This window comes from Acinonyx jubatus, chromosome E4 (genome assembly GCF_027475565.1).
Source record: "Acinonyx jubatus isolate Ajub_Pintada_27869175 chromosome E4, VMU_Ajub_asm_v1.0, whole genome shotgun sequence".
Taxonomy (NCBI): Eukaryota; Metazoa; Chordata; class Mammalia; order Carnivora; family Felidae; genus Acinonyx; species Acinonyx jubatus.
Genome location: NC_069395.1, coordinates 58,077,746 through 58,101,627, shown reverse-complemented (window position 1 = coordinate 58,101,627; position 23,882 = coordinate 58,077,746). Strand labels below are relative to the sequence as shown.

General features: G+C 44.3%; 1 protein-coding gene across 1 annotated transcript in view; it reads left to right on the top strand.

Moving 5' to 3' along the window:
* The window catches only part of MPZL1 (myelin protein zero like 1), a 66,210-nt gene that overhangs the window by 25,770 nt on the left and 16,558 nt on the right, over positions 1-23,882 (top strand). Inside the window, exons 2-3 of the mRNA XM_027046160.2 lie at positions 17,581-17,747; positions 22,927-23,140. Of these exons, the coding sequence (XP_026901961.1) occupies positions 17,581-17,747; positions 22,927-23,140 (381 nt within the window). The remainder of the gene's footprint in view (positions 1-17,580; positions 17,748-22,926; positions 23,141-23,882) is intronic.

The window sequence follows — 23,882 nt, the reverse complement described above, 5'->3', positions numbered from 1 at the left end:
ACAAAAAGAGCAAAAGAGTTGTTCAGATCCTTTTTCTGTTCTTGATAATGTGGATACCTCCTATCAGTGACTTAGCCTCTCTGGGCTAGAATTGTGTCATCTGTAAAATGAACGTGAACTAGGTGAGTTTTTCCAAGCCGGTAATAGATTAGAGCAATTAGCAGGCGCAGTAGGGGCTGCTGGAGGCAAGCTGCAGTCTGCAGTGGTGATGGGGATGCAGCAGATAGGAAGAAAATGAAAAGCATTTATCAAAGTTCAAAAATAATCTAGATCGGGGCAAATAGCCTCACGTATCCGAGGGGCCCCAATGGGCATCACTCAATTTTATTATGTTCCTGATGTCCATATAAGTCCTGTTACCAAAGAGTTAGCAAAACAAAAACAAAACCCCCAGTTAAACAAAATACTACATTATTTCTTGTCCATTTTTATTTTGATGTAATTTCAGACTTACAAGAGAATTTCAAAAAAAAAAATAGCATTTACCCTTCACCCAGATTTCTCAAATGTTAACATTTTACTATATTTCCTTAATCCTTCTCCCTCTCCCTCATGTGTGTTTTTCAACTATAGGAAAGCTGCAGAAGTGCTGATTCTTTATTCTTTTTTTTTTTTTAAGTTTATTTATTTTGAGAGAGAGAGAGAGAGAGAGCCTACACAAGCAGGAGAGGGGCAGAGAGAGAGAGAGAGAGAGAGAGAGAGAGAATTGTGAGTAGGCTCTGTGCTGTCAGCGTAGAGCCCAACTTGGGGCTCGATCTCACAAACCTTGAGATCATGACCTGAGCTGACATCACGAATAGGACACTTAATGGACTGAGCCACCCAGGCGCCCCTGATCTTTTATTCTTAAATACTTTTGTGCGCGCGCGCGTGCATATATGCCCTCCCATTATCTTTAAGTACTTTAATGTTTCTTTAAGTACTTGAATGTTTCCTGAAGACTAGGCGCATTATCTTACGTAACCACAGTGTAATTATCAAAATCAGGAAATTAATGTTGAGGCGGTACAGTTACTGTGTCATTCAGATGTTGCCAGCTGTCCCAATAATGTCCATTGTGGGAGTTTCTTTGAGCTGTCCCGGGCCCTTCTGTCGCCTTCAGTTTGCATTACTGCCTGAATCTTTTTTCTTTCTCTTCTTGAGTTTACATTAACATGTTTTAAGAATAAGGGCCACTTACATAGTAGAATGTCCCTCCGTCAGGTTTGTCTGATGGTTCCGGTCATACTCATTTGTCAGGAGTACCACAGAAGTGACGTGCTGTTCTCGGTGCATGTGATAGGGAGGCATGTCTTACCAGTTTGCTCCGTTACTAATGACGTCCCCTTTAAATTTTTTTTTTTTAACGTTTATTTATTTTTGAGAGAGAGAGACAAAGCATGAACAGGGGAGGGGCAGAGAGAGAGGGAGACACAGAATCTGAATCGGGCTCCAGGCTCTGAGCTGTCAGCACAGAGCCCGACGCGGGGCTCGAACCCACGGTCCGTGAGGTCATGACCTGAGCCGAAGTCGGACACTTAACTGACTGAGCCACCCAGCCGCCCCTGATGACGCCCCCTTTGATCCTCAGTGGAGATAATGTCTACCATGTTTCTATGCTGTAATGTAACTATTTTTTCCTTTTGTATTTAATGACTGTCTTGGGGAGGAATACTTTGAAGCTATGTAAACGCTGTTTCTCTGCAAACCTTTACTCACCGTATTATCTTTTTAGGAAGGCAGAAAAAAACAATACATTTTAGCAATATTTCCATCAAAATGGTTGTAGTCTTAAAGGGAGCTTGTGGGAGCCATATGACAAACGTAATCATGTAGAATTATTAATTATTTCAAAGAAACTAGATATATGTATTACTTAGTTAAAAAATGTTTTAAGTTTATTTATTTTGAGAGAGAGTGCCTGAGCTCGAGTGGGGAGGGGTAGAGACAGGGAGAGAATCCCAAGCAGGCTCCACATTGTCAGCGCGGAGCCTGACGGGGGGCTTGATTCCCCTGGACCAGCCCCCCCGGACTGTGAGATCATGACATGAGCTGAGATCAAGAGCCACACCCTTAACTGACTGAGCCACCCAGGTGCCCCTGTACTACTTATTTTTTAAAAAATATTCCTCACATATCTAAACTCACTTCGTAGGGTTATATATGTAAGAATAATTTGGTCCATAGTAGCATTGTTACTTATGAAAGATTTAGACAAGAGTCATGCCTGGAAGTTTTTCTGTTTTGTCCAGTGGTGGGGGCAGAAATGAAACAAACAAAAATCCTTCGCAGGGAGGAAATCTTCTGAATGTCTCTTCTTTCCCGCCTCTTTTCTGTGTTTTTCATGTCTCCACCGAAAAGTCCACTTTTACCGTATCATCCTTCTCGAATATACTCAATGGTGTCCCCTTCCCCCAGGATCAAGTTCCAGCTTCTCAGCCTGCCTTTTTAACCTTAAAGCTTTCTTCTACTCCAGCCAAGTTAACCTACACAGTTCATTTGTAAACATCATCCTGTTTTTCTCTCTCTGCAAAATGCCCTTCTATCCATCTGTCTTGGTTCTTTTCAGCATTCCAGATAAATTGCAAGTGCATTTTCCATGAAATGCTGCCTCACCTCTTCATTTTTCAAACTTCAACTACATATAGTCTGTTTGCTACTTTAAGGAGATGTTTTTGTAAGGAACTTTTTTAGGGAGAGTAAGGTGCTATAAACAAGAAGTAAAGTACAGACCGGGTAGCCTGTGATCCCCGTTTGGAGGACTCTTTCCTGCTTCCTGCATCGTGCCCGGACCGCGCACACTGTCGGCACTTGCTGTTTGTTGCGTGCATTCGCGATGCGCGTGTGTTCACGCGGGGTGTCTCATGAGACTGCATCCCTCACAGAACGAGCCAGCCCTTATTTGCTATTCAGGAAATGAGTTGTTTAATTGATACTAATCCATTTTTATTATTATCTTTAAAATTATGGGGCACCTGGGTGACTCGGTCAGTTGAGCGTCCGACTTTGGCTCGGGTCATGATCTCACAGTTTGTGAGTTCGAGCCCCGCGTCGGGCTCTGTGCTGATGTCTCAGAGCCCGGAGCCTGCTTTGGATTCTGTATCTCCCTCTCTTTCTGACCCTCCCCCACTCACACTCTGTATGTCTCTCTCTCTCTCTCTCTCTCTCTCAAAAATAAACATTGAAACAATTTTTTAAATTTTTTTGTTATCGTTTTATTCTAACAAAGCCTGCATCTCAACAAGAAGCAAATGTTTTTTTCAGTTCTCATATTTTATGTTCTCTCCAAGGATGAGCATCCATACTTTGAACTCGCGATGGCGGTGACAAAATGGTGCTGATTAATCTTGTTGCCTGAGGTTAGGTATCCGCTAAAGGGCAAGTTGGTTTCTTTGATTTCCTTCAGCCAGAGAAAAGTGCTTATATGTTTCATTAACGATAACTTCACATTACAGGAATCCTAAAAATTCAGCCATTAATCAGCTTGTTTCCTCCTTAAGTGTTCTTTGAGAGCTTTGTGACCACCCGGAGGTATCCTGTGCGTTGGCCCACAAAGGCCAAGTAAGATGTAACTCCACCCCTCAAGGAGTCTTGAGTGTCGGGGTGGGGGGTGCTCGAGATGATTGCTGCACCAAAAAAAGACCTGGGCTCTCACTTGAAGGTGCTGCTTCAGTAATCGGTAGCCACAGAGAGATGTACGAGAAATACCGAGTATTGGGGCAGAAGAGGTAGTCAGATCAGGGAGGGTCTTACTGAAGTCCAGTTTAGGTGGAGTTTTGAGAGTCTGCAGGATTTTAGAGATGGGCCTCTGTTGCCCAGAGGTGTGCCATCTGCGCGACCTGGTGAGGGAAGTGAGAGCAAGCTGGTACCAGCCTATCCATTGGCCTTCACCGATGTAAAGCTGGAAAGGTGGGGGGGGGATGTTACTTTGAAAAGTCTAGTGCTCCATGCTGAGGACCAGGGGCTTCGTGAAGCAACGGGGCGACTTTTAAACCGGGTTTTAAATCTCAGAAATTGGCATGGGTAAATTTGCATTTAATTAAGAACGTGCCCAAAGAATAAGCAGGGAGGAGACCAAGCTCTGAGAGCACCCGTAGCTCTAACCGGGGTGAACCATTTCCTTCTCCGTTGGATCCACTTCTCCCGTGCGGTTAACGTGTGGTTAGTCTGTCCGGCTGTAGGCTGCGGCAGTAGCAGACTGTGGCTTTACTCCCCTGCGGTAAACCTGAACTTCTCAAAAACCGAGCAGAACGGTAGTTTCCAGGCTCTCTTCAGTAGATTCCCAGGGGCGGGGGTCTGGCAGCTGTGCTTTTAGAGCTTCCAAATGTTGGATGTACGTTTTTTTCCTAAAGTTTATTTTTAACAATGAAAATAATAATAAAGAGCGACATACACAGATAAGTTATAGGCATAATTTGAGGACTGTGAGACCACTGCCGTGTCGATTCTAGCAGCTAACGCATTCTTCAGAATGAAGCAGATTTTTGTAATTTCTGTGTATACGTTTAAACTTGCCAGTGTGTGGTTAAGAAGGTAGTCAATCGCTGCCTTAGTCTCGTAAAAAATTCAGGTCTCTGCTTGTGTACTAATAATATATTTTACAAGTGAAATACTGCACCTACACTCAGCCAAATGCCAGGTAAGGCTTGGCCCATATGCTTCGGACCCGTCTCACTGTATTATAGTACCATATGTACAGCCCCATATCTCACTGGTCTGTAAGATAGTGGTTACAAATTTAGAATCACCTAGGGGTCTTTTAAAAGTCTTGGTGCCCAGGCCATGCCCCATGCCAATTAAACCAGAGTCCCTGGGGCTAGGGGTGGGACTCAGACATCAATGTTTGTTTTTGTTTTTGTTTTATACTTATTCATTTTTGAGAGAGAGAGAGAGAGAGACCGCACACAGGCGGGGGAGGGGCAGAGAGAGAGGGAGACACAGAATCCAAAGCAGGAGCAGGCTTCCAGACTCTGAGCCGTCAGCACAGAGCCCGACGCGGGGCTCGAACCCACGAACCGCGAGATCATGACCTGAGCCAAAGTCGGACGCTCAACCGACTAAGCCACCCAGGCGCCCCAATATTTGTTTTTAATAGACTTTATTTTTCACAGCAAAATTGAGAGAAAGGTTATATATCCCTGTGCCATTTTCTCCCAGGCATGCATAGCCTCCCTCGTTACCAACATCCCCACCAGAGCTGTGCATTTGTTACAGTTGATGAACCTACAGTGATACACCTGAACCACCTGAAGTCCATGATTTACAGTAGGGTGTACTCTCCAGGTTGTACAAATGCATAATGACATGTATCCATCATTACGGTATCACGCAGAGTAGTTTCAGTAGGCATCGGTATTTTTTACAGCTACTGTTTTTTTTTAATGTTTTATTTATTTATCTTGAGGGAGAGAAAGCACGAGCAGGGGAGGGGCAGAGAGAGGGAGAGGGAGAATCCCAAGCACGCTCCGAGCTGTCGGCACAGATCCCAACATGGGGCTTGGTTCCCATGGACCATGAGATCATGACCTGAGCCAAAATCAAGAGTCAGATGCTTAACCCACTGAGCCACCCAGGTGCCCCAGGCATCAGTATTTTTAAATTTTTTTTTTTAACGTTTATTTATTTTTGAGACAGAGAGAGACAGAGCATGAATGGGGGAGGGTCAGAGAGAGGGAGACACAGAATCTGAAACAAGCTCCAGGCTCTGAGCAGTCAGCACAGAGCCCGACGCGGGGCTCAAACTCACGGACCGCAAGATCATGACCTGAGCTGAAGTCGGACGCTTAACCGACTGAGCCAACCAGGCGCCCCAATGGCATCAGTATTTTTTAAAGCTCTTAGGTGATTCCAGTGTGCAGCCAAGGTCGAGAACCATTGTGCTGTGCTGCAGTTCTTGGACTTAAATTGTAAGTTTTGAATACTTCTTATCCGACTTGTATGTGAAAACTACCTCTTTCTCCGTTACATACTCGGTTCCCCAGAAGAACCCATATTTTGTTTGAATAAAAGATTCATTTAAAGCTTGAGAATCAGCGTAGCGGAAAGAGCTAGGCTTTGGGGTCAGGACATCCTGGATTCAACTTTTGGCTCCATATCTGCTGAGTAAGTCACTTGGGCAAGTTCTTTAGCCTCTCTTGAGTTTCCATCCAATAGATAACACCCAACAGTGTTGTTGAAAAAGAATACATGTTCCTTAGTTTAGTAATGCTTTACCCGTAATAAGCACTCAGTAAGTGGTGTTTTTCCGTTGCACCCTTTTACCTTATTTTGGAGGGGAGGAATACCCTTCTTGCCCTTGACCACAGTCACATTCTTTCCAATGTCATGTTCTGTTGTTGGCGCTAATATTTTGTATTTTGTTTTTTTTCTGGTTTGGATTAAATTTCAGTCCAGATACCTTCTAACATATGGTAGACCTTCTGATAAGATTTGAGAGCTCGGAAAGATACATGTAAGGTACCGTGGTCTTTTGCTTGACTAGAAAGAGAAGTATATTTTAGCACATGAGAAGTCTAAAGTATGTGATAGTGTTTTGTTTGTTTTTGGGTTTTTTTGTTTTTTTTTTTTAATCTATAACATGTGCCCCCCAGGGCTTTCAACATGCTCTTTACGGTAAGCCTTTTAGTCCACTATCATCTATCGGAAATAAAACGATCTGATTTCTTACTTTCATCAGTTTGCTAAGAACTGAGAAATGCTAGGACACTTGATGTAGATGGCACAACTCAGATTGACTACAACTGTGGCATTTGGGTTGACTGCTTGACTGTTTGGACACTTTGTCCTTTAGTGGAAGCCCTGGTCCTGTAAAGTCTCTGCGTCCCAGGGGCCAGGCACCATGCCTCTGCCACTGCACTGTAGATACTTGTTTATTTGTCTCCATGAGACTGTCAGTCCATTAAGGGCAGAGGCTGAGTCCCAGTGTGGTTTGAAAGAATGAACCGTTGATTGAAGGAAAGGAAAGCAGTAACAGGAAAGAAAGATGAACAGTGCATACATAGAGGAGGGCAAAGAAGAAATCCCAGGGCTTTAAGGAGTCAAATGATCCGTTCAGTGACTGGCCCGATTCAGGACCTTTTGAATGTCTCTCATTTGAGAAACAGAAAGACCTTTGTTGGTGCAAAAGAGGTTAAAGATAGAGATGTGGCCAGCTGGACATTGATCATTAGTGGAAGGAATGGACTCTGAGAGGAGTTGAGTAATCCTGTGTGTTAGTGAAAGTACACAGCCTTATTATTATTTTTTTCAAGATAAAGTTTTTTTTTTTTTAATTTTAATTCCAGTGTAGTTAAGATACAGTGTTATATTAGTTTCAGGTGTACAATATGGTGATTCAGCAGTTCCATATATAACTCAGTGCTTATCAAGATAAGTGTGCCCTTAATCCCCATCACCCCATCCTCCCCCCCACCTCCCCTCCGGTAACCCATCAGTTTATTCTCTATAGTTAGGAGTCTGTTTCTTGGTCTGTCTCTCTTTTTTCCCTCTGTTCATTTGTTTCTTAAATTCCCACATATGAGTGAAATTGTGTGGTATTTGTCTTTCTCTGACTATCTCATTTCACTTAGCCTTATACTCTCTGGATCCATCCATGTTGTTGCAAATGGCAAGATTTTATTCTTTTTTTATGGCTGAATAATATCCCATTATGTATCTTTATCCATTTACATCTTTATCCATTCATCTGTTGATGGACACTTAGGTTGTTTCCATAATTTGGCTATTGTAAATAATGCTGCAATAGATGACATAGGGAAGCATGTATCCCTTTGAATTAGTCTTTTTGTATGTTGGGGGTAATACCCTGTAGTGCTATTACTGGGTCTTAGGGTAGTTCTTTTTTTAATTTCCGGGGAACCTCCATACTGTCTTCCATGGTGGCTGCCCCAGGTTGCATTCCCACCGACAGTGCACAAGGGATCCTATTTCTCTACATCCTCACCGATACTTGTTTTTTGTGTTTTTTATTTTAGCCATTCTAATAGGTGTGAGGCGATGTCATATTGTCGTTTTGATTTGCATTTCCCTGATGATGAAATGACGTTGGAGCATCTTTCCATGTGTCTCTTGGCTATCTGGATGTCTTCTTTGGTGAAATGCTTGTTCATGTCTTCTGCCCATTTTTAAATTGGATTATTTGTGGCTTTTTTTTTTTTTTTTTTTTTTTTTAGGGTTGAGTTGTATAAGCTCTTTATATATATTTTGGATACTAACCCTTTATCAGTATGTCATTTGCAGTATCTTATCCCATTCGGTAGGTTGTCTTTTAGTTTTGATGGTTGCTTCTTTTGCTATGCAGAAGCTTTTTATTTTGGTGTAGTCCCAATAGTTTATTTTTGCTTTTGTTTACCTTGCCTCAGGAGACATATCTGGAAAGATATTGTTACAGCTGATGTCAGAGAAATTACTGTCTATATTCTCTTCTAGGATTTTTATGGTTTCAGGTCTCACATTTACATCTTTAATCCACTTCTTAATTTTTTTTAATGTTTATTTATTTTTGAGAGAGACAGAGACAGGATGCGAGTGGGTTAGGGGCAGAGAGAGAGGGAGACACAGAATCTGAAGGTGGCTCCAGGCTCTGAGCTGTCAGCACAGAGCCCGACGCGGGGCTCAAACTCACGAGCTGTGAGATCATGACCTGAGCCCAAGTCGGATGTTCAACTGACTGAGCCACCCAGATGCCTCATCTTTAATCCATTTTGAGTTTATTTTTGTGTATGGTGTAACAAAGTGCCCAGTTTCATTATTTTGCGTGTTGCTGTCCAGTTTTTGCAACACCGTTTGTTGAAGAGACTTTTTCCCATTGCTTATTCATGCCTCCTTTGTTGAAGATTAATTGACCATATAAATGTGGGTTATTTCTGGGCTCTCTCTTCTGTTCCACTGATCTGTGCATCTGTTTTTGTGCTAGCACCATACTGTTTTGGTTACTACAGCTTTGTAATATAACTTGAGGTCTAGAATTGTGATACCTCCATTTCTGTTTTTCTTTGTCAAGATTGCTTTGGCCATTCAGGGTCTTCAAGTACATAGACTTTTCTTATTGAACGTTTCCAAAGATGAGTCTCCTTTGGGATTCTCTCATCTAGATTGGAAGGTGAGTCTCTCGAAGCCTGGCTCAGCCTCGTCCAAGACAGATTCAGCATCCGAGCCTGGCCCTGAGTCATCTTTGCAGACACTGTTTGTTTGGGGCATTATCCTACAGGCATTTGTTGTGAAGCAAGTGTGTAATTTTTATGGCTGAGCTTATCTGAGTCTAGTTGGTATGTTTTCTTTTTCTCTCTTTTCTTTCCTTTCCTTCCTTCCTCCCCATTTCCCAGCAAATGTTTGTTGAATGCGTTGACAAAAGGCATTTGTGAGGTGATGAGAATATGACGGTGAACAAGGTGGACACAGTCCCCTGCTCTCTCCTGGTTCCAGACAGCCGGTCATTCCAGTAGAGTGTGAGGGAGCCTTCGCAGGGGCAGGCAGGATGTGAGGGAGCACAGGGTGGGGATTTGGGGCACACGTTGTAAGGATGTCACTTTTAGATTGAGGCCCAAAGCATGACAACAGACACAGCGTGTAGTAGAGGAGTGTGTTCCTGACAAGCGAAAAGCTGAATTTATTAATCGTTAGGGTTCATTGAAGAGAGTGTATTTTTGTAGCCTCCACTTACTTTGTGCTATCCAGCCGAGGGAGTCCAAGATAGATAGCCCTGACTCACGGAAGAAAGGAGCCCGCTCCAGCTGCACAGTGGCCCCGTTCTGAGGATGTGAGGCCTCCAGCCCGGCCCCTGTGCTGTTTCCAACTGACACACGTCATCAGTTGGCTTCTTGGTATCCAGCCTGATTGTAGGAGTGACAGTTGACACTGTGAGGGAATCCTGTGCTGAATGCTTTCACTGGAGCATTCTGGAATTGAAGAAGTAAATCTCTTACCACCTTACTGATGTCTTCCTTTCTTTTAAAAAGAAAAACAGGTTTTATTATGAAAAATAAAATACATACAAAAGAGTGTGTATGTGTGTGTGTGTGTGTGTGTGCGCGTGCCTACAGTTTACACACCTCACGTTAAAATGAGCTCCCATGCCCTCACCGCCTACCCTAGGAAATAAAACGTTACCAGTAGTGTGTGCCTTTTTTCCTCCTGCCCCGTCTACCTTCCTCCACTCAGAGCCACTTGTCTCGGTTGTGTTCAGTGCCCTTTTATTTCTCCCTTTTAGTATGTTTTGAAAGGTCATGTTTATGCTTGTGGTTAGGCGATATTACGATATCAGGTTAACACTGTGTACTGGTGAGATAGGCCAGAAATCTATTTAAATAAATTACTTGATTGTATTCTTCTAGGCAGGAGAATATTCTGGTGACATCAAAGTGTTTCCAAAACAAAACAAAACAAAACAAAATCAAAACAAAAGCCTTCTTTCAGTTTCAAGGAAAACTGTGGTGGGAGCTGTTCAGAGGATAAGGTTTTTACAAACCAGGGTACTACAAATGGACCCAGAAGTGATATGCCAAAGAATTGTTTCACTTGTTAAGTTTTGGGATCTCCGTCTAGGCCCCGCAAGTGTTTATTCATCCGTAATAACGCTATTCCAGTGTATTTCAGATGATTTTATAGTATGAGTTTGAATTTACTTGGAGCAAGACCATTTGGCACTTTTGGAGGCATTACTGACATTGCATTTCTTCAACAATTCACGGTATTGAAACAGATCACATTAGGAAACAGACTCCTGGCCAAACTATTCTTGATTTTGAATTTGCTTTTTTCCTTTGGGGTTGTGATGGGTGTTATTTTGTATTGTGTATTTACTTGGATTTTCCCCCAAAACTGTTCTGGTTCTCCATCCAAAATGGAAGAAAACCAAGCTGTAGGTGTCATAGTTGACTGCTGTAGAAACAAATGACCCGTGTTGAGTTGATTCTGCGAACTCTTCGATTACTTGTCAAACGATTTTTCAGGCTTTTTTCATTTGAATTGATCTCCTACAAGAAGGACTGTTCTTGTTCATCTTCTTGCCCTCTGGATGCTGGTGTAACTTAACAGGTCAGGATTCCTTCCCCAGGAAGAAAGTTGTAAGCTCAGTGCCTGTTACCGTTTTTGAAATTTACATGTAAGTTAATATATAACTCAGAGTCCAAAGTTGGCAGGATATAAAAACGTTTACATATCACTTAATCTTTCCATTTCATTTCATTTCATTTCTGTGTTTTTTATTCCTGAGGCACTTGGTTTTTCCGGGATTCAACAGGACACTTTTCCCCATCCAAGTTTTTGAATTAAAGCTTTAATACTTTTCACAGCAGTTTTTGCCCGTGTACTGCAACTGTAAATCTCAGGGCTAAAAGACCCCTATTTAACGTCTCCTTCAGACTGGGATTCCCGTCCTCAGGGGCATGGAGTTTAGACCAGTGGTTTCTCTGCATCTCAGGGTACTTTACATTTGCATTTTTAGCCATTTTAACTGGTCCCTAAAAACTCCCTTTTATGACTGTGAAGACAGGCCCATCTGAATTCCACAATAATTTTACTGTGTATTGCCATAATACTCCTAGTGACTCAGGAGGGGAAAAGAAAAGGCCTGGACAAAGCAAACCATTCCTAATTGTTTAAGAAACCAGTGACCTCATCCCTTGCTTGAGCCTCATGGAATGCAGTCCGAGAGGGAAACCTGTGTTTTCCCCACACAGGAGAGCTTCTCTGGCAGTCTTATCTTGCTCATCGCATTTGGTTAGAAACCGCCGTGCTGTGCTTGGCGACCACAGGCACCGTAAGCAAGGGTGTCTCCCCAGACTCCTCCCGAGAGCAGCCGGGGGAGCACCTGACTCAGGGTGCCACATCGCTGCTTACTCTTCCCTTGTCTCTCCTGGCATCGTGACTTCCTGGGATACCTCCATCTTTTTGTCCTTAGCGTTCTCTGTCCTTGGGGGCCCCCATCCCGGGCAGAGGAGCTACAAAATGACCAGGGTGGCTGCTGCAGCGTGTCTGAGGGAGGAGAGTGGGAGGCAAGGTCTGAGAGGTGGCTAGGAGTTAGCTCTTGTCGGGCTTTGTGGACCTGTGAGGACTTTGTCCTGATCCTGGCTAATGTGGAGACTGTTTGGAGTGTTTGGAGCAGAGGAGTAATAAGATCTGATATGCATTTACAATTTTTTTTCAGTTTATTTTGAGAGAGAGAAACAGAGCGAGCGGAGGAGGAGCAGAGAGAGAGGGGGGGAGAGAGAGAGAATCCCAAGCAGGCTCCACACTGTCGGCATGGAGCCTGATGTGGGGCTCGAGCCCACAAACCATGAGATCATGACCCGAGCCGAAACCAAGAGTCAGGCACTTAACCGACTGAGCCACCCAGGCGGCCCCTGATAATGCATTTTAAAAAGCATGGACTGGCTGTGGTTAAGTGGGTGAGGGTAGGAGCAGAGACACACCAGTTTAGGAAGCCACTGAAATATCCCAAGTGAAAGAGGAGAGTGGCTTGGACCGAGATGGCAGCACTGAGAGAGGCAGTGAGAGATCACTTTTGAGAAGATGTTTCTAAGTAGATACAAACCTGTTTTGTGACAGCGTGGTGGTAAGGATGTGAGAAAGAGGTCTCAAGAAGGACTCCCGGGTTTTGGCCTCAGCCACTGGAAGGCTGGGATTGCCATTTACAGAAATGGGATAGGCTGTGGAAGGGTGGGTTTGAGGATGGGAATCAGGAATTCAATTTGGTCATATTAAATTTGAGATGCCAGGTAGATCCAAGTGAAGTCGTTGATAGGTGTGTGTGTGTGTGTGTGTGTGTGTGTGTGTGTGTACAGGGATCATCAGCGTTTAGGTGATATTTATAGCCTTGAAACTAGATGAGGTCCCCAAGAGATAAGAGGTCAGTGGGAGAATCTGGGACTCTCCAACATGCAGAGGTCAGAGAACTAGAAAGGAACAGGCAGTGAGATAAGAGAACAAGAGTGATGCTTCAGAAGTTGAAATGGGAAGAAAAGGTGTTCCAAGGCTGGGAGGGATCGGCTGTGTCAGATGTTGCAATAGGTCAGTTTGAGAATTGACTGTTGATTTAGCCACGTGGAGGCCATTAGATTCTTTGACAAGAATAGTTTTAGGGGCACCTGGGTGGCTCAGTCGGTTGAGCGTCCGACTTCAGCTCAGGTCATGATCTCATAGCTTGTGAGTTCGAGCCCCGCGTCGGGCTCTGTGCTGACAGCTCGGAGCCTGGAGCCTGCTTCAGGTTCTGTCTCCCTCTCTCTCTGCCCCTAACCCACTCGCATCCTGTCTCTGTCTCTCTCAAAAATAAACATTGGGGCGCCTGGGTGGCACAGTCGGTTAAGCGTCCGACTTCAGCCAGGTCACGATCTCGTGGTCCGTGAGTTCGAGCCCCGCGTCAGGCTCTGGGCTGATGGCTCAGAGCCTGGATCCTGTTTCCGATTCTGTGTCTCCCTCTCTCTCTGCCCCTCCCCCGTTCATGCTCTGTCTCTCTCTGTCCCAAAAATAAATAAACGTTGAAAAAAAAATTACAAAAAAAAAATAAACATTAAAAAAATTAAAAAAAATAGGTTTAGTGGAGTACTGGGGATAAAAGCCTGGATTGGGTTTATTCAAGAAAATATGGGAGGGGGTGGCTGGGTGGCTCAGTGGGTTAAGCGTCCAGCTCTTGATTTCAACGCAGGTCATGACCTCACGGTTCGTGAGATCGAGCCCCGCATCCTGCTTGGGATTCTCCTTTCTCCCTCTTTCTCTGCCCCTCCCCCATGTGTGCTTGCACTCTTTCTCTGTCTGTCTCTCTCTCTCAAATAAACTTAAAAGAAGTTAAAAAAAAAAGGGAGAGAATACGGGAGGAGAGAAACTGCGCACGGTGAATATATACAGTTCTTTCAAATGAGATGCAGGGTCAAGATGTTTTTCCCCCTAAAACTGGGATATAAATATAGGTATTTATATGACCGGTGGCAGTAACTCAGTTGAGAGTGAGAACTTCAGGAGAAAGAGGGAGGATTGCTGGATTAACATCCTTGGTTAGGCCAGAGAAGATGGGGTCCTGTGCCCCAAGCAGGGACCGGCCCCGAGGAGAGGTGCAGACCTTTCGGACGCGGTAGCAGAGGAAACACGGAGCACGGGGCGTTGCTGCGGGGAGCAAGGGACGCGAGGAAGTTGCCTTCAGGTTTGCTTGTTTTCTCAGTGAACTAGGAAGCACAGACCTTAGCGGAGAGTCCAGGCGAGAGAGAAGGGTATGAAGTGGTCCTCTGGGGGGGGCGGGGGAGGGTGACAGATCTTAGGTTCTGATGCAGCTGAAGGATCAGCAGAGTAAGTGGTCTGGAAAGACAGGAGGAGGCTGTCAGAGAGCAGAGAAGCTTGAGATTGTGGAGCGGGTGCTCGTATTGGTAGGGTCTGGAGCACTGATTCTCAGCCACGGTAACTTGGCCCCTGAGAGGATGTTTCAATGTCTGGGGACCTTTTTGGTTGCCACAGCTGGAAGGGGAGAAGATTCCACTGACATCTGGTAGAGGCCAGGGACCCTGCTGAACATCCTGCGATGCATAGAACAGACCTGAGCAGAGAACAATCCAGCCCGGTTGTCAGTAGTGCTAAGGCGGAGAAGCCCTGGCCGAGGGTCGGATGTGAGAATGGGGGGCTGGGACAGGCCTGAGGGTAACATTTTTGTAGAAGAGAAGATCAACAAAGAGACCAGGGCTTTGGGAAGTTCATTTTATGACTAGTTGGGATCTCCAAGAACTAGGACAGCTGGAAAGAGAGAGAGAGAGAGAGAGAGAGAGAGAGAGAGAGAGAGAGAGAGTGTCAGGGATCAGAGGATGCTAACTAGCTGTGCATGGAGCTATTTTGTTCTTTTGGAACAGCTGATTGGCCAGAGTTGGAATCCATAACCCTGGCTGTAACAGCTGCCTGTGCAAATGAGCCAAAGAGTGAGGGTTTTTGTTTTTGTTTTTGTTTTTTTAAGTCACTTGTATATTAACCAGCTCTGGTGTAGTTAAGTCTGTCTCAGATCAATTGTCTAAAAGCCACTTTAGGGATTTGGTTAGTCTTTTCGGCCAAAATTCCGTGACTGTAAACTGAAACATCTTTAAATAACCTCTCTGGTACCGACCAGATTTTGTAGGCCAGCCTTGAGGCAGGGATCTGACTTTGAGAAAACCCTGAGGAGACTTATTTATTGACTTCGCAGACTGGCTTTCCTTGTAGCGCTTGCCACTCTGGAGAAAACTAGTCAAAATCACGCAGCATAAATAAGGGTTATAAGCCAACACTGCTTCCTGGAAAAGCTGGTCAGATCTTCTGGTCTTGTGCTTTGTCCCTCGTTTTGAACTCAGATGCCCTGGGGCTGGTTTTCTGCCTACCCACAAAGGCAAGGAACATCTTTTGTTTGCTTCTTGTTTGAAAGAAGGGTTTGTTTTGAGGTTTGGGCCACAAATAATAATCCATTGTTCTCTATAATAATAATCCACCCTCTTTAGCAGAAAAAAAATCTGATTGATACAGTATGGCTATCAGTTTATTTAAAAGAATAGCCAAAGTGCCCATTGTGTCCTGCGAATAAACATTTGGAAGATGGTTGGGAGAACTGGGGGAGTACTCTTTTTCTGCCTGGCCTAGAGTCTCGGGCAAGACCCCAGGAAGAAAAACTGAGTGTGATCGTCAGTCCTGGGTGACAGTAAACCCCTCCTCATTCTGCTCATCTGTTACATTCTAAGAATAATTGGAACACTGCAGATACGGATTCTTTCCAAACCATTTCTTTAGAAAATACCCTATTTGGAAGATAATATTTCCTCCATTAGCTTTAATTGTGTCCATTTTTAGGCTAACGAATTTCCTTTCTGACCTTCCCTTAATCCAGGAAAGTGTCTTTTTTAAGTGAAGATTATTTTAGCAGCCATCCTTAAAACTCTGATTAATTCAGTTGCCTCTGATTGCAGATCTTGGAAAAAAAAAAAAAGGAGCTATTTTTGTATTACAAGTGATAGACATTTGAATTACTATTTCTGGGCTTAGGCTGACTGAATAAAACTCAAGGGGTAGAGTGAAAACGTGGCCCGGTGTGGTCAGCTGGGTCTTGAACTCACAGTTATCTAGCACAGGTTACACTGAGATGTAACGGTAGATGGGATTTCATTAACGAAAACAGCATGTTGTGCATGTTTTTTGCCTTAAATCCCTTACAGGAAAAGGATCAGTGAAATAATAAACACGGCTCTGAATGAAGTGATACCTTACCTAGAATAGTTTTAATTAAAATTAAATTTATTTTAATAGTTTTAATTAAAATTAAATTTAACTAAAATTTAGTTAAAATTAAATGGCAGATGAGAGAAGTTCAGTGTGATAGCAGTTGAAATTTAACAGGTGAATGTGAGAACTACTTAAGCAAAAAAAAAATGTGTATATATATATACACACACACATATATATATACACATATATATACACATATATATGTGTATACACACACACACACACATATATATGTGTGTATATATATATATATATATATATATATATATATGGCCTCTACATCATTAAAAACAGACCACCAGGGAAGCAACCAAGATGTCCTTCAGGAGGTGAATGGATAATATCCATACCGTGAATATTACTCAGCAATCAAAAGAAATGAACTGTCATGCTATAAAACGACAAGGAGGAAACTTAAGTAAATAGCGCTAAGTGATAAAAGCTAATCTGAAAAGGCTGTAGGATTCCGGCTCTATAGGCAAACGTACAGATACAGGAAAAAAATCAGTGTTTGCCAGGGGTTTGGGGGGGGGGGAGGAATGAATGGGTGGAACATGGGATGTTTAGGACAGTAAAAGGATTCTGTGTTTTATTATAATAGTGGATACATGTCATTGTACATTTGTCAAAACCCATGGAATGTGTAACACACAGTGAACCCTACCATAAATGATGGGCTTTAGTTAATAGTGTAACAGTATTGGCTCATCAATTGTAACACATACCACACTCACAAAAGATGTTATGAGTAGGGGAAACTGGGGGTAGGGGTGGGGGAATATACTGGAACTCTCTGCTTCATGCTCAGTGTTTTTTGTTTTTAACTTTTTTTAACGTTTATTTATTTTTGAGACAGAGAGAGACAGAGCATGAACAGGGGAGGGTCAGAGAGAGGGAGACACAGAATCTGAAACAGGCTCCAGGCTCTGAGCGGTCAGCACAGAGCCCGACACGGGGCTCGAACTCACGGACCACGAGATCATGACCTGAGCCGAAGTCAGCTGCTTAACCGACTGAGCCACCCAGGCGCCCCTCATGCTCAGTGTTTCTGTAACCCTAAAACTGCTCTAAGAAATAAAGTCTATTAATGAAAACATAAACATGAGGTAATAGCTGAACTCGTGAAAGTATCTTCTTACTAAAAACCAAAAACAAAATCCCAGACCGTCAGCAGTTTATCCCGCTTCTGGGAAGTACCTGGCTGTGAAATATTCTGCCAGAAATGTATATTACACAATGGCAGCAGAGAGAGAGAGAGACGACTGATTGATAGATAGATTATAACTGTGTATATCAAGTAACTTCCTCATATCTTTGTCATACGCAGCATGATATTTATACTAAGTGCTACTCAAGCTTTCCTTGCTCCTCTCTCTCCAGTGACCACGGGCGCATCGGCCTTGGAGGTATATACCCCAAAAGAAATCTTCGTGGCAAATGGGACACAAGGGAAGCTGACTTGCAAGTTCAAGTCTACTAATACCACCGGCACGTTGACCTCCGTCTCCTGGAGCTTCCAGCCAGAGGGGACCGACACCACTGTGTCGGTAGGAATGCTTGATCGCGCCTGCTGGGCCTGCCTCCCGGGTTCTTTACGGCTGTGATGTCATAAATACCCATTCTTCCGATGGTTCCCTTCCCAAAGAAGTGACTGCGTTGACTCGGAGATTTCAAGGCCCTTCTCTTGCTCTAAACTCTCCAGGAAAAAATAAGTTCAGCATCTCTTAAATGCAGCTCTTTCCTTGGCTTTGCACAGCACTCTCCTCCTTGCTGCCCCCCCAGTTCTTCTCCATCAAATCCCCTTATGGAATTTCTCTTGCACGGAGCCCCCGCTGGCCGGCCTTGCGGACTCTGATCGTGGTTTATCCTCCGCATTTCAGCTTTCATTTGCCCCATTTTTTATTGAATTTCTTTGAGGGCTTCCTGTTACACACACACACACACACAAACACACACACTCCCCTTTCTGACTTAATTATGAGGTTGTTTGCATTTATCGTAGAGCCGCCTGACTCAGCAGTTGTCCCTGGAGCTCACTGTGCGGTGGGGATGTGGGGTCTCCAGAACCGTGTGCAACCCAGGCTGCCCTCAGTCCTCAGTAGGAGTAAGGATGGCACATTGGTGGGGCACCTGGGTGGCTCAGTCGGTTAAGCGTCCCACTCTTAATTTCATCTGCGGTCATGATGTCTCGGTTGTGAGATCGAGCCCCGCATGGTGCGCATGTGCTCTCTCTCCCTCCCTCTGTCTCTCTCTTAAAAAAAAAAAAAAAAAAGGAATGGTTTGTGGGTGACTTCAGACTAAGGTGAGTGGCAGAACGAAAGCGAGGTCCAGTTAGTAACTAGCCAAGTGCTGGCTGAGCCGTGGGGCTCTTCGACACCGACCATCCTGATTCTTGTCCCAAAGAGGGGGGATGCTCACACCTTCTGGGGCTGCTGTGAGGGCCCAGGGGGACATTGTTCAAGTCTGCTCCTGCTAGGTCTAGTTCCTGAGGTGGCTAGCGGGCATAACTCACCGTGTTTCCGTTCCGTCTGCGTGTTGACCGTCCTTTAAGTATCAGCATGTGCTTTCGCAGTGTTCCACGGTCCCGATTGTCCGTGCGCAGCTGGGACAGAGTCTGTCATTTCTCTTCCAGATCAATTCTTCTCTTGCATGGTGACGAGTCACCTTGTTGGTCCTCACCCGGATGTAATTACGCCCCTCACATCACCCCTTCACCTTCACGAGGAAGGAGACTTCTCCCCGCTTACAAGCTGGGGAGGGCCTGGGGACCTGCTCCGAGAGTCGTCACACCGTCCGGGCTGGAATCATTCACACCCCGTTTTCTTGCGCTCTGGTTACTCGGTTTTTTCCCTTACATGTTCTTTCTCTCTCAGATGGAAACATTTGTTGATAACCAACTCTAGGCTTTAGGGATTGCTTGAAGCACTGTTTCTCAGTCTTTTATTCATGATCACCTTCCTAAGGAGTCTTTTTAAAACACACTTTTCCCAATTTCTGCCCCCCATCTACGAAACTTCATTCATTCATTCATTCATTCATTCATTTATAGGTTTTTTGGCTTTTTTTTTTTCTAGAGAGAGAGCAGGGCAGAGGCACAGAGAGAGAGAGAGAGAGAGAGATGGGGGAGGAGGGGCTCCATGCTCAGCACGGAGCCCGACTCAGGGCTTGATTCCATGACCATGAGATCATGACCTGAGCCAAAATCAAGAGTTGGACCCTCAACCGACTGAGCACCCAGGTGCCCCATGCAATTTTAATACTACAGATATATTGCACATCTGTGCTTTATGTGTAAAAAGAGTGAAGTATTTTTCTCTTTCTCCCTTGCCCTTAGAGCCAGTATTTGCCCCCCCACCAGGGGAGATGTCACCCCTGTTGAGAAGGCACAGCTTAGAAACTCTAGTGGGAATTATCTGCCTCATAGCTGCTGCTATGACATTTTGAAGTGTCTTTTTTTTTTTTTTTTTTGCAGAAAGCCTGTGTTAAGAATTTACCCTTGATGCCTTTCCTTAAAGAACAGAGGGACTACCTGTCCATTGTCTCTAGGTCCTGAGTTCCTGAGGGTCTTCTCTGGGAAAACTTGGGGGTGTTCATTGAGATAACTATAGCCCCTGAAATAAAACCGTTTTTACGTTTAGCCTCAGTGGCTTCAGTTTCATATGTGACGTTATCAAAGCTATGTATCTTCTCTTGAAATAAGTCTCCAAAAGAAAATCTAGGTTGCACTGGGTTGGAATATGTACCCGATTTCCAAATTCTTGGGTGGACCTGTGTCCCCCAGGATTTATATAAAAAAGGAGGAAGCCCTGGGTGTTGTACCAAGAAGGAAGGAAGGCTGAGGTCAAGTCCAGGAGTGCTCACCGGGTCCGGCTGGGTGTGATTCTGTGTGTGGTAGCACAGGAATGAGTGAGAGCAGGCATCACACACACACACACACACACCTGGGAAAACTTACTGCTGCTTCACACAAATGTGGCCTCAGTGCACAACATGCTTCCTGTAGAGGCAAAAGCAAGCACACGTAGGTTTACTCAAGAAAGTCTGAAGAATTGTTTAAACCTGCGAGAGTTTCCCAGCTGAAGTCTTTGGTCAGAGTAGACATGGGGGGCATTGTTTAGTCTACAGCAAATTAAACATCCCCTGGAAGATGTCCAATGGTAATAACTTTCTTTCAAGTAGTGGCTCCATTTATGCTACTAACATTCTTGCCAAGGGGGTCAAGGCAGGTGAACATACCTCAAGACTTGCTATAAAGAACGTGCTGTATTTTTGATGAGTGTATTTAGCTAATCCATTGGTACTTCCACACCAGCCTGGTTACAGGTAGTTCCAGAATGCTTAGCTATTGATGGAAGATCTTTTAACTCACAGGTGTTAGAACGTGTATAAGAAGATGAGCAGGATGCTTTTGATTTTCACAGATTTTCAGGAAAATTGAAGCCCAGCATACCACAGATGCCTTTTCTGGGCTGTGGAATCAGAGTCCCCATGTCTAAGCTGGAACTCATCTTTTCTCCCCTCTGTTTACCTTCTTTGCTAGTTCTTTTCAGGTAGCTGTGTTTGTCTAATGACCCAAATTTTAAAATCTTGAGTCTTATGGGGGTTTATTTTGGTCCTGCCCTTCCCTATCTGCTCCCACTTCTTTTCCATCCCAGGAAATACGAATGTTTGCTGGGTCTTCTGTTTTGATTTCTGACATTTAGCGCTCATCAGCTTTCCTGCTTCTCTGCTCTCCATCACATGATAAAAACCGTGCTAGGACTAGTGCAGTAGCCCCCTTGGTTGTTCCTCCACTTCTGTTCATCTTTCAATCCAACCCTACATTCCACGAGGTTCATAGCCCTACAACAGTTCTTGTACCTTGTCCCTCCTCTCGTTGGAAAGCCCAGTTTCCCACTGCTAACAACGCTCAGCGCTTTGTCTAGAATGTCTTATAAGTCACTTCCAGCTTCACACTTCAGCCCTGCTTCCATTCTCTTATGAGATCATCTCCAAGCTAGTAAAAACTCTAACAGACTTCCAAGGAGGGTAAAATCTGAGAGCCTTCATAGTTGTTTCTTTTTTTTTAACATTTATTTATTTTTCAGAGAGACAGAGTGCAAGAGGAGAAGGGCAGAAAGCGAGGGAGACACAGAATCCAAAGCAGGCTCCAAGCTCTGAGCTGTCAGCACAGAGCCCGACTCGGGGCTCAAACCGTTGAACCATGAGATCATGACCCGAGCCAAAGTCAGATGCTCAGCCAACTGAGCCACCCAGATCTTAGTTCCTGAGAGCCTTCATAGTTCTTAATGAGCATTTAGATTATATTAAGCATAGGGCTATATGCTTGATAAATGATAATAATGTAATTATTACTATTAATATTTTCTAGTGATCATTTAGGCATTGTGGAGGGTGGGTTAGAGGAGATCAAGGCCAGTAAAGAGGCCACAGTCCAAGATGATGAGAGCATGAAATGAGGTATTATCAGTGGGACTTCAGTAGAGAGAAGAGAGAAAGGTAGGAGGTAGAACTGACAGGATTCACTGGGTGGAGATTAACTGGATGGGAAGGAAGGTAGAGGAATCAACGATTACTCCAGGATTATAGTTTGGAAGACTGGAATAATCCACCCGTTGAGATGGGACACACAGGTGGAAGGTGGAGGTTACAGAGCAAGGTGATAAATTTGGAGGTAGGCAGCTGGGTTGTAAAGTAAGTAGGCATTTGGGTGAGGAGATTCTAGGGCTCAGGGGAACATCACGGATGGAGAGAGGGGCTGGGGAGTTCCCAAAATATCAATGGTCCTTAAATCTTAGGAATGGATGCCATCATAGGGAGGATTTGCTGTGTTCAGAGGGTTCTGAAAACATTCCGTTTGAGTTATCGTGGAGCTCATGGTTGACTCCTACTGATTTGTTTGCCTGGCCCCACTATCACCCGACCTGTGAATAAGAAGAAAGGCATCAGGCCTCCTGCCGAGATGCTTGGATTGAAGCCAGGTATCAGGATAGATCCCCACTTGCCAGGCCTTAATCTAGTTTCCAAGGTGCTGGGCTTGACCAGCCCTTGTCAACGTTTTCTTTGAGAAAGGAGTTCCTTGACTAAAAGCAGGTGTGAGGAAAGAGTGAGCTAGAGTCTGACTCTTCAAAGAGAAGCGAGAACATTGGGGGTGTCTGGGCTTCCACTCACACACCCATGCCATTTCCAGAGGAAACTGATACATAAGAGGGAGAAACCCATCAGACTAACTGATCTGTCATATTTAGGCTTTGTTTTCTTCATGTCTTTGTATAACTAAATAGTAAACTTCATGAATCCCAGGCTGAAACTTTTGGATTCACAGGCTCTGTCAGGATGACAATCACTGGCTGTGAAGGGTCAGATGGTCCTGACTTTGACTTTGGGTTCATCACCTGTTATCACTGTAACCTTGGGCAAATAGCTTCTTTGAGTCTCCTTTTCCTCCTATACGAAAAAGTGGGCAGTAATCACCACATCAGGGGTATATTGAGAAGATTTAAGATGACACATGAGTTTATTTCTTCCACTGAAATAGGATTGAACCGTGTGATTTCTAAACGGTCCGGCTTAGATTCCATAACTTATTTGCGACACGAAGTTGTATTTCTTTCTGTATGAAGTCTTTTTTAAAAAAAGAACCTTCCGCACACAGCATGCCTATTACAGAGTTTAGAGCGTCTGCCTTTAGAAAATCTCATGTGTTCTTTTTTTTTCTAATTGCAGTTTTTCCACTACTCGCAAGGGCAGGTGTATCCCGGGAATTACCCACCGTTTAAGGACAGGATCAGCTGGGCTGGAGACCTCGACAAGAAAGATGCGTCAATCAACATAGAAAATATGCAGTTTATACACAACGGCACCTATATTTGTGATGTCAAGAACCCTCCTGACATTGTTGTTCAGCCAGGACACATTAGGCTCTATGTTGTAGAGAAAGGTACTTCTTGAGTATTTCGGCGGTGATGGCGCAGTCCCCTTTATCGCCGGTTTAGTTGGAGAACAAGGGTTCCATCTCCGGGTGCATTTGGAAGGGGCGTTTTTGTGCTAGCTATGTCCCTGTTTCTGTGCACCTGTGGTCCCTCCTCACGTGCCACGGTGCGGGGAGCCACACTCACACAGCCGTAGCAACCGGCCTCCTCCTTCGGATACCTGGAGCCTGCTGGTCCGGTTTCGGGAGTGTCCAGTTTTCAGTGTTTATCAGAAGTTAAGACCAAATCCGCTGTGCTTGGGTGGGGTGGGCACCGGGAGAGAAAATGAATACTGCTTCTCCATTCTCCAGGAGAAAGTTTTAACGTTTGCAAAAACAGTACAGTTCTTTCTCCCCCCAACCCTCCTTTTTTTTTTTTTTTTTCTTCCTTTTTTTGAAAATAAGCAGGAAATGCAGGTTCTGGTGTCTCCTTTTGAGACAAAGTCTGCTTTGTTGGAGAGCACAGTGAGGTGAATTCACACCCTGGATTTTCTTTGACTTCAGAGCATTGAAAGGGAGGGATTGCGTGTGCAGAAACGCTTGGCCCTGAAGCTCATTCTTTAGGATGTGTACATCCTCAGTTAGACACCAGAAGTTCATAACGCAGACGATAAAAGAGGACGTGGTCACCGCTAAAGCGCTCGCGTACTAATTTCATAAAGTCCCACGTCTTCTCTTGGTAGCAAAGCACCTTAAAACGATTTTGTTCTTT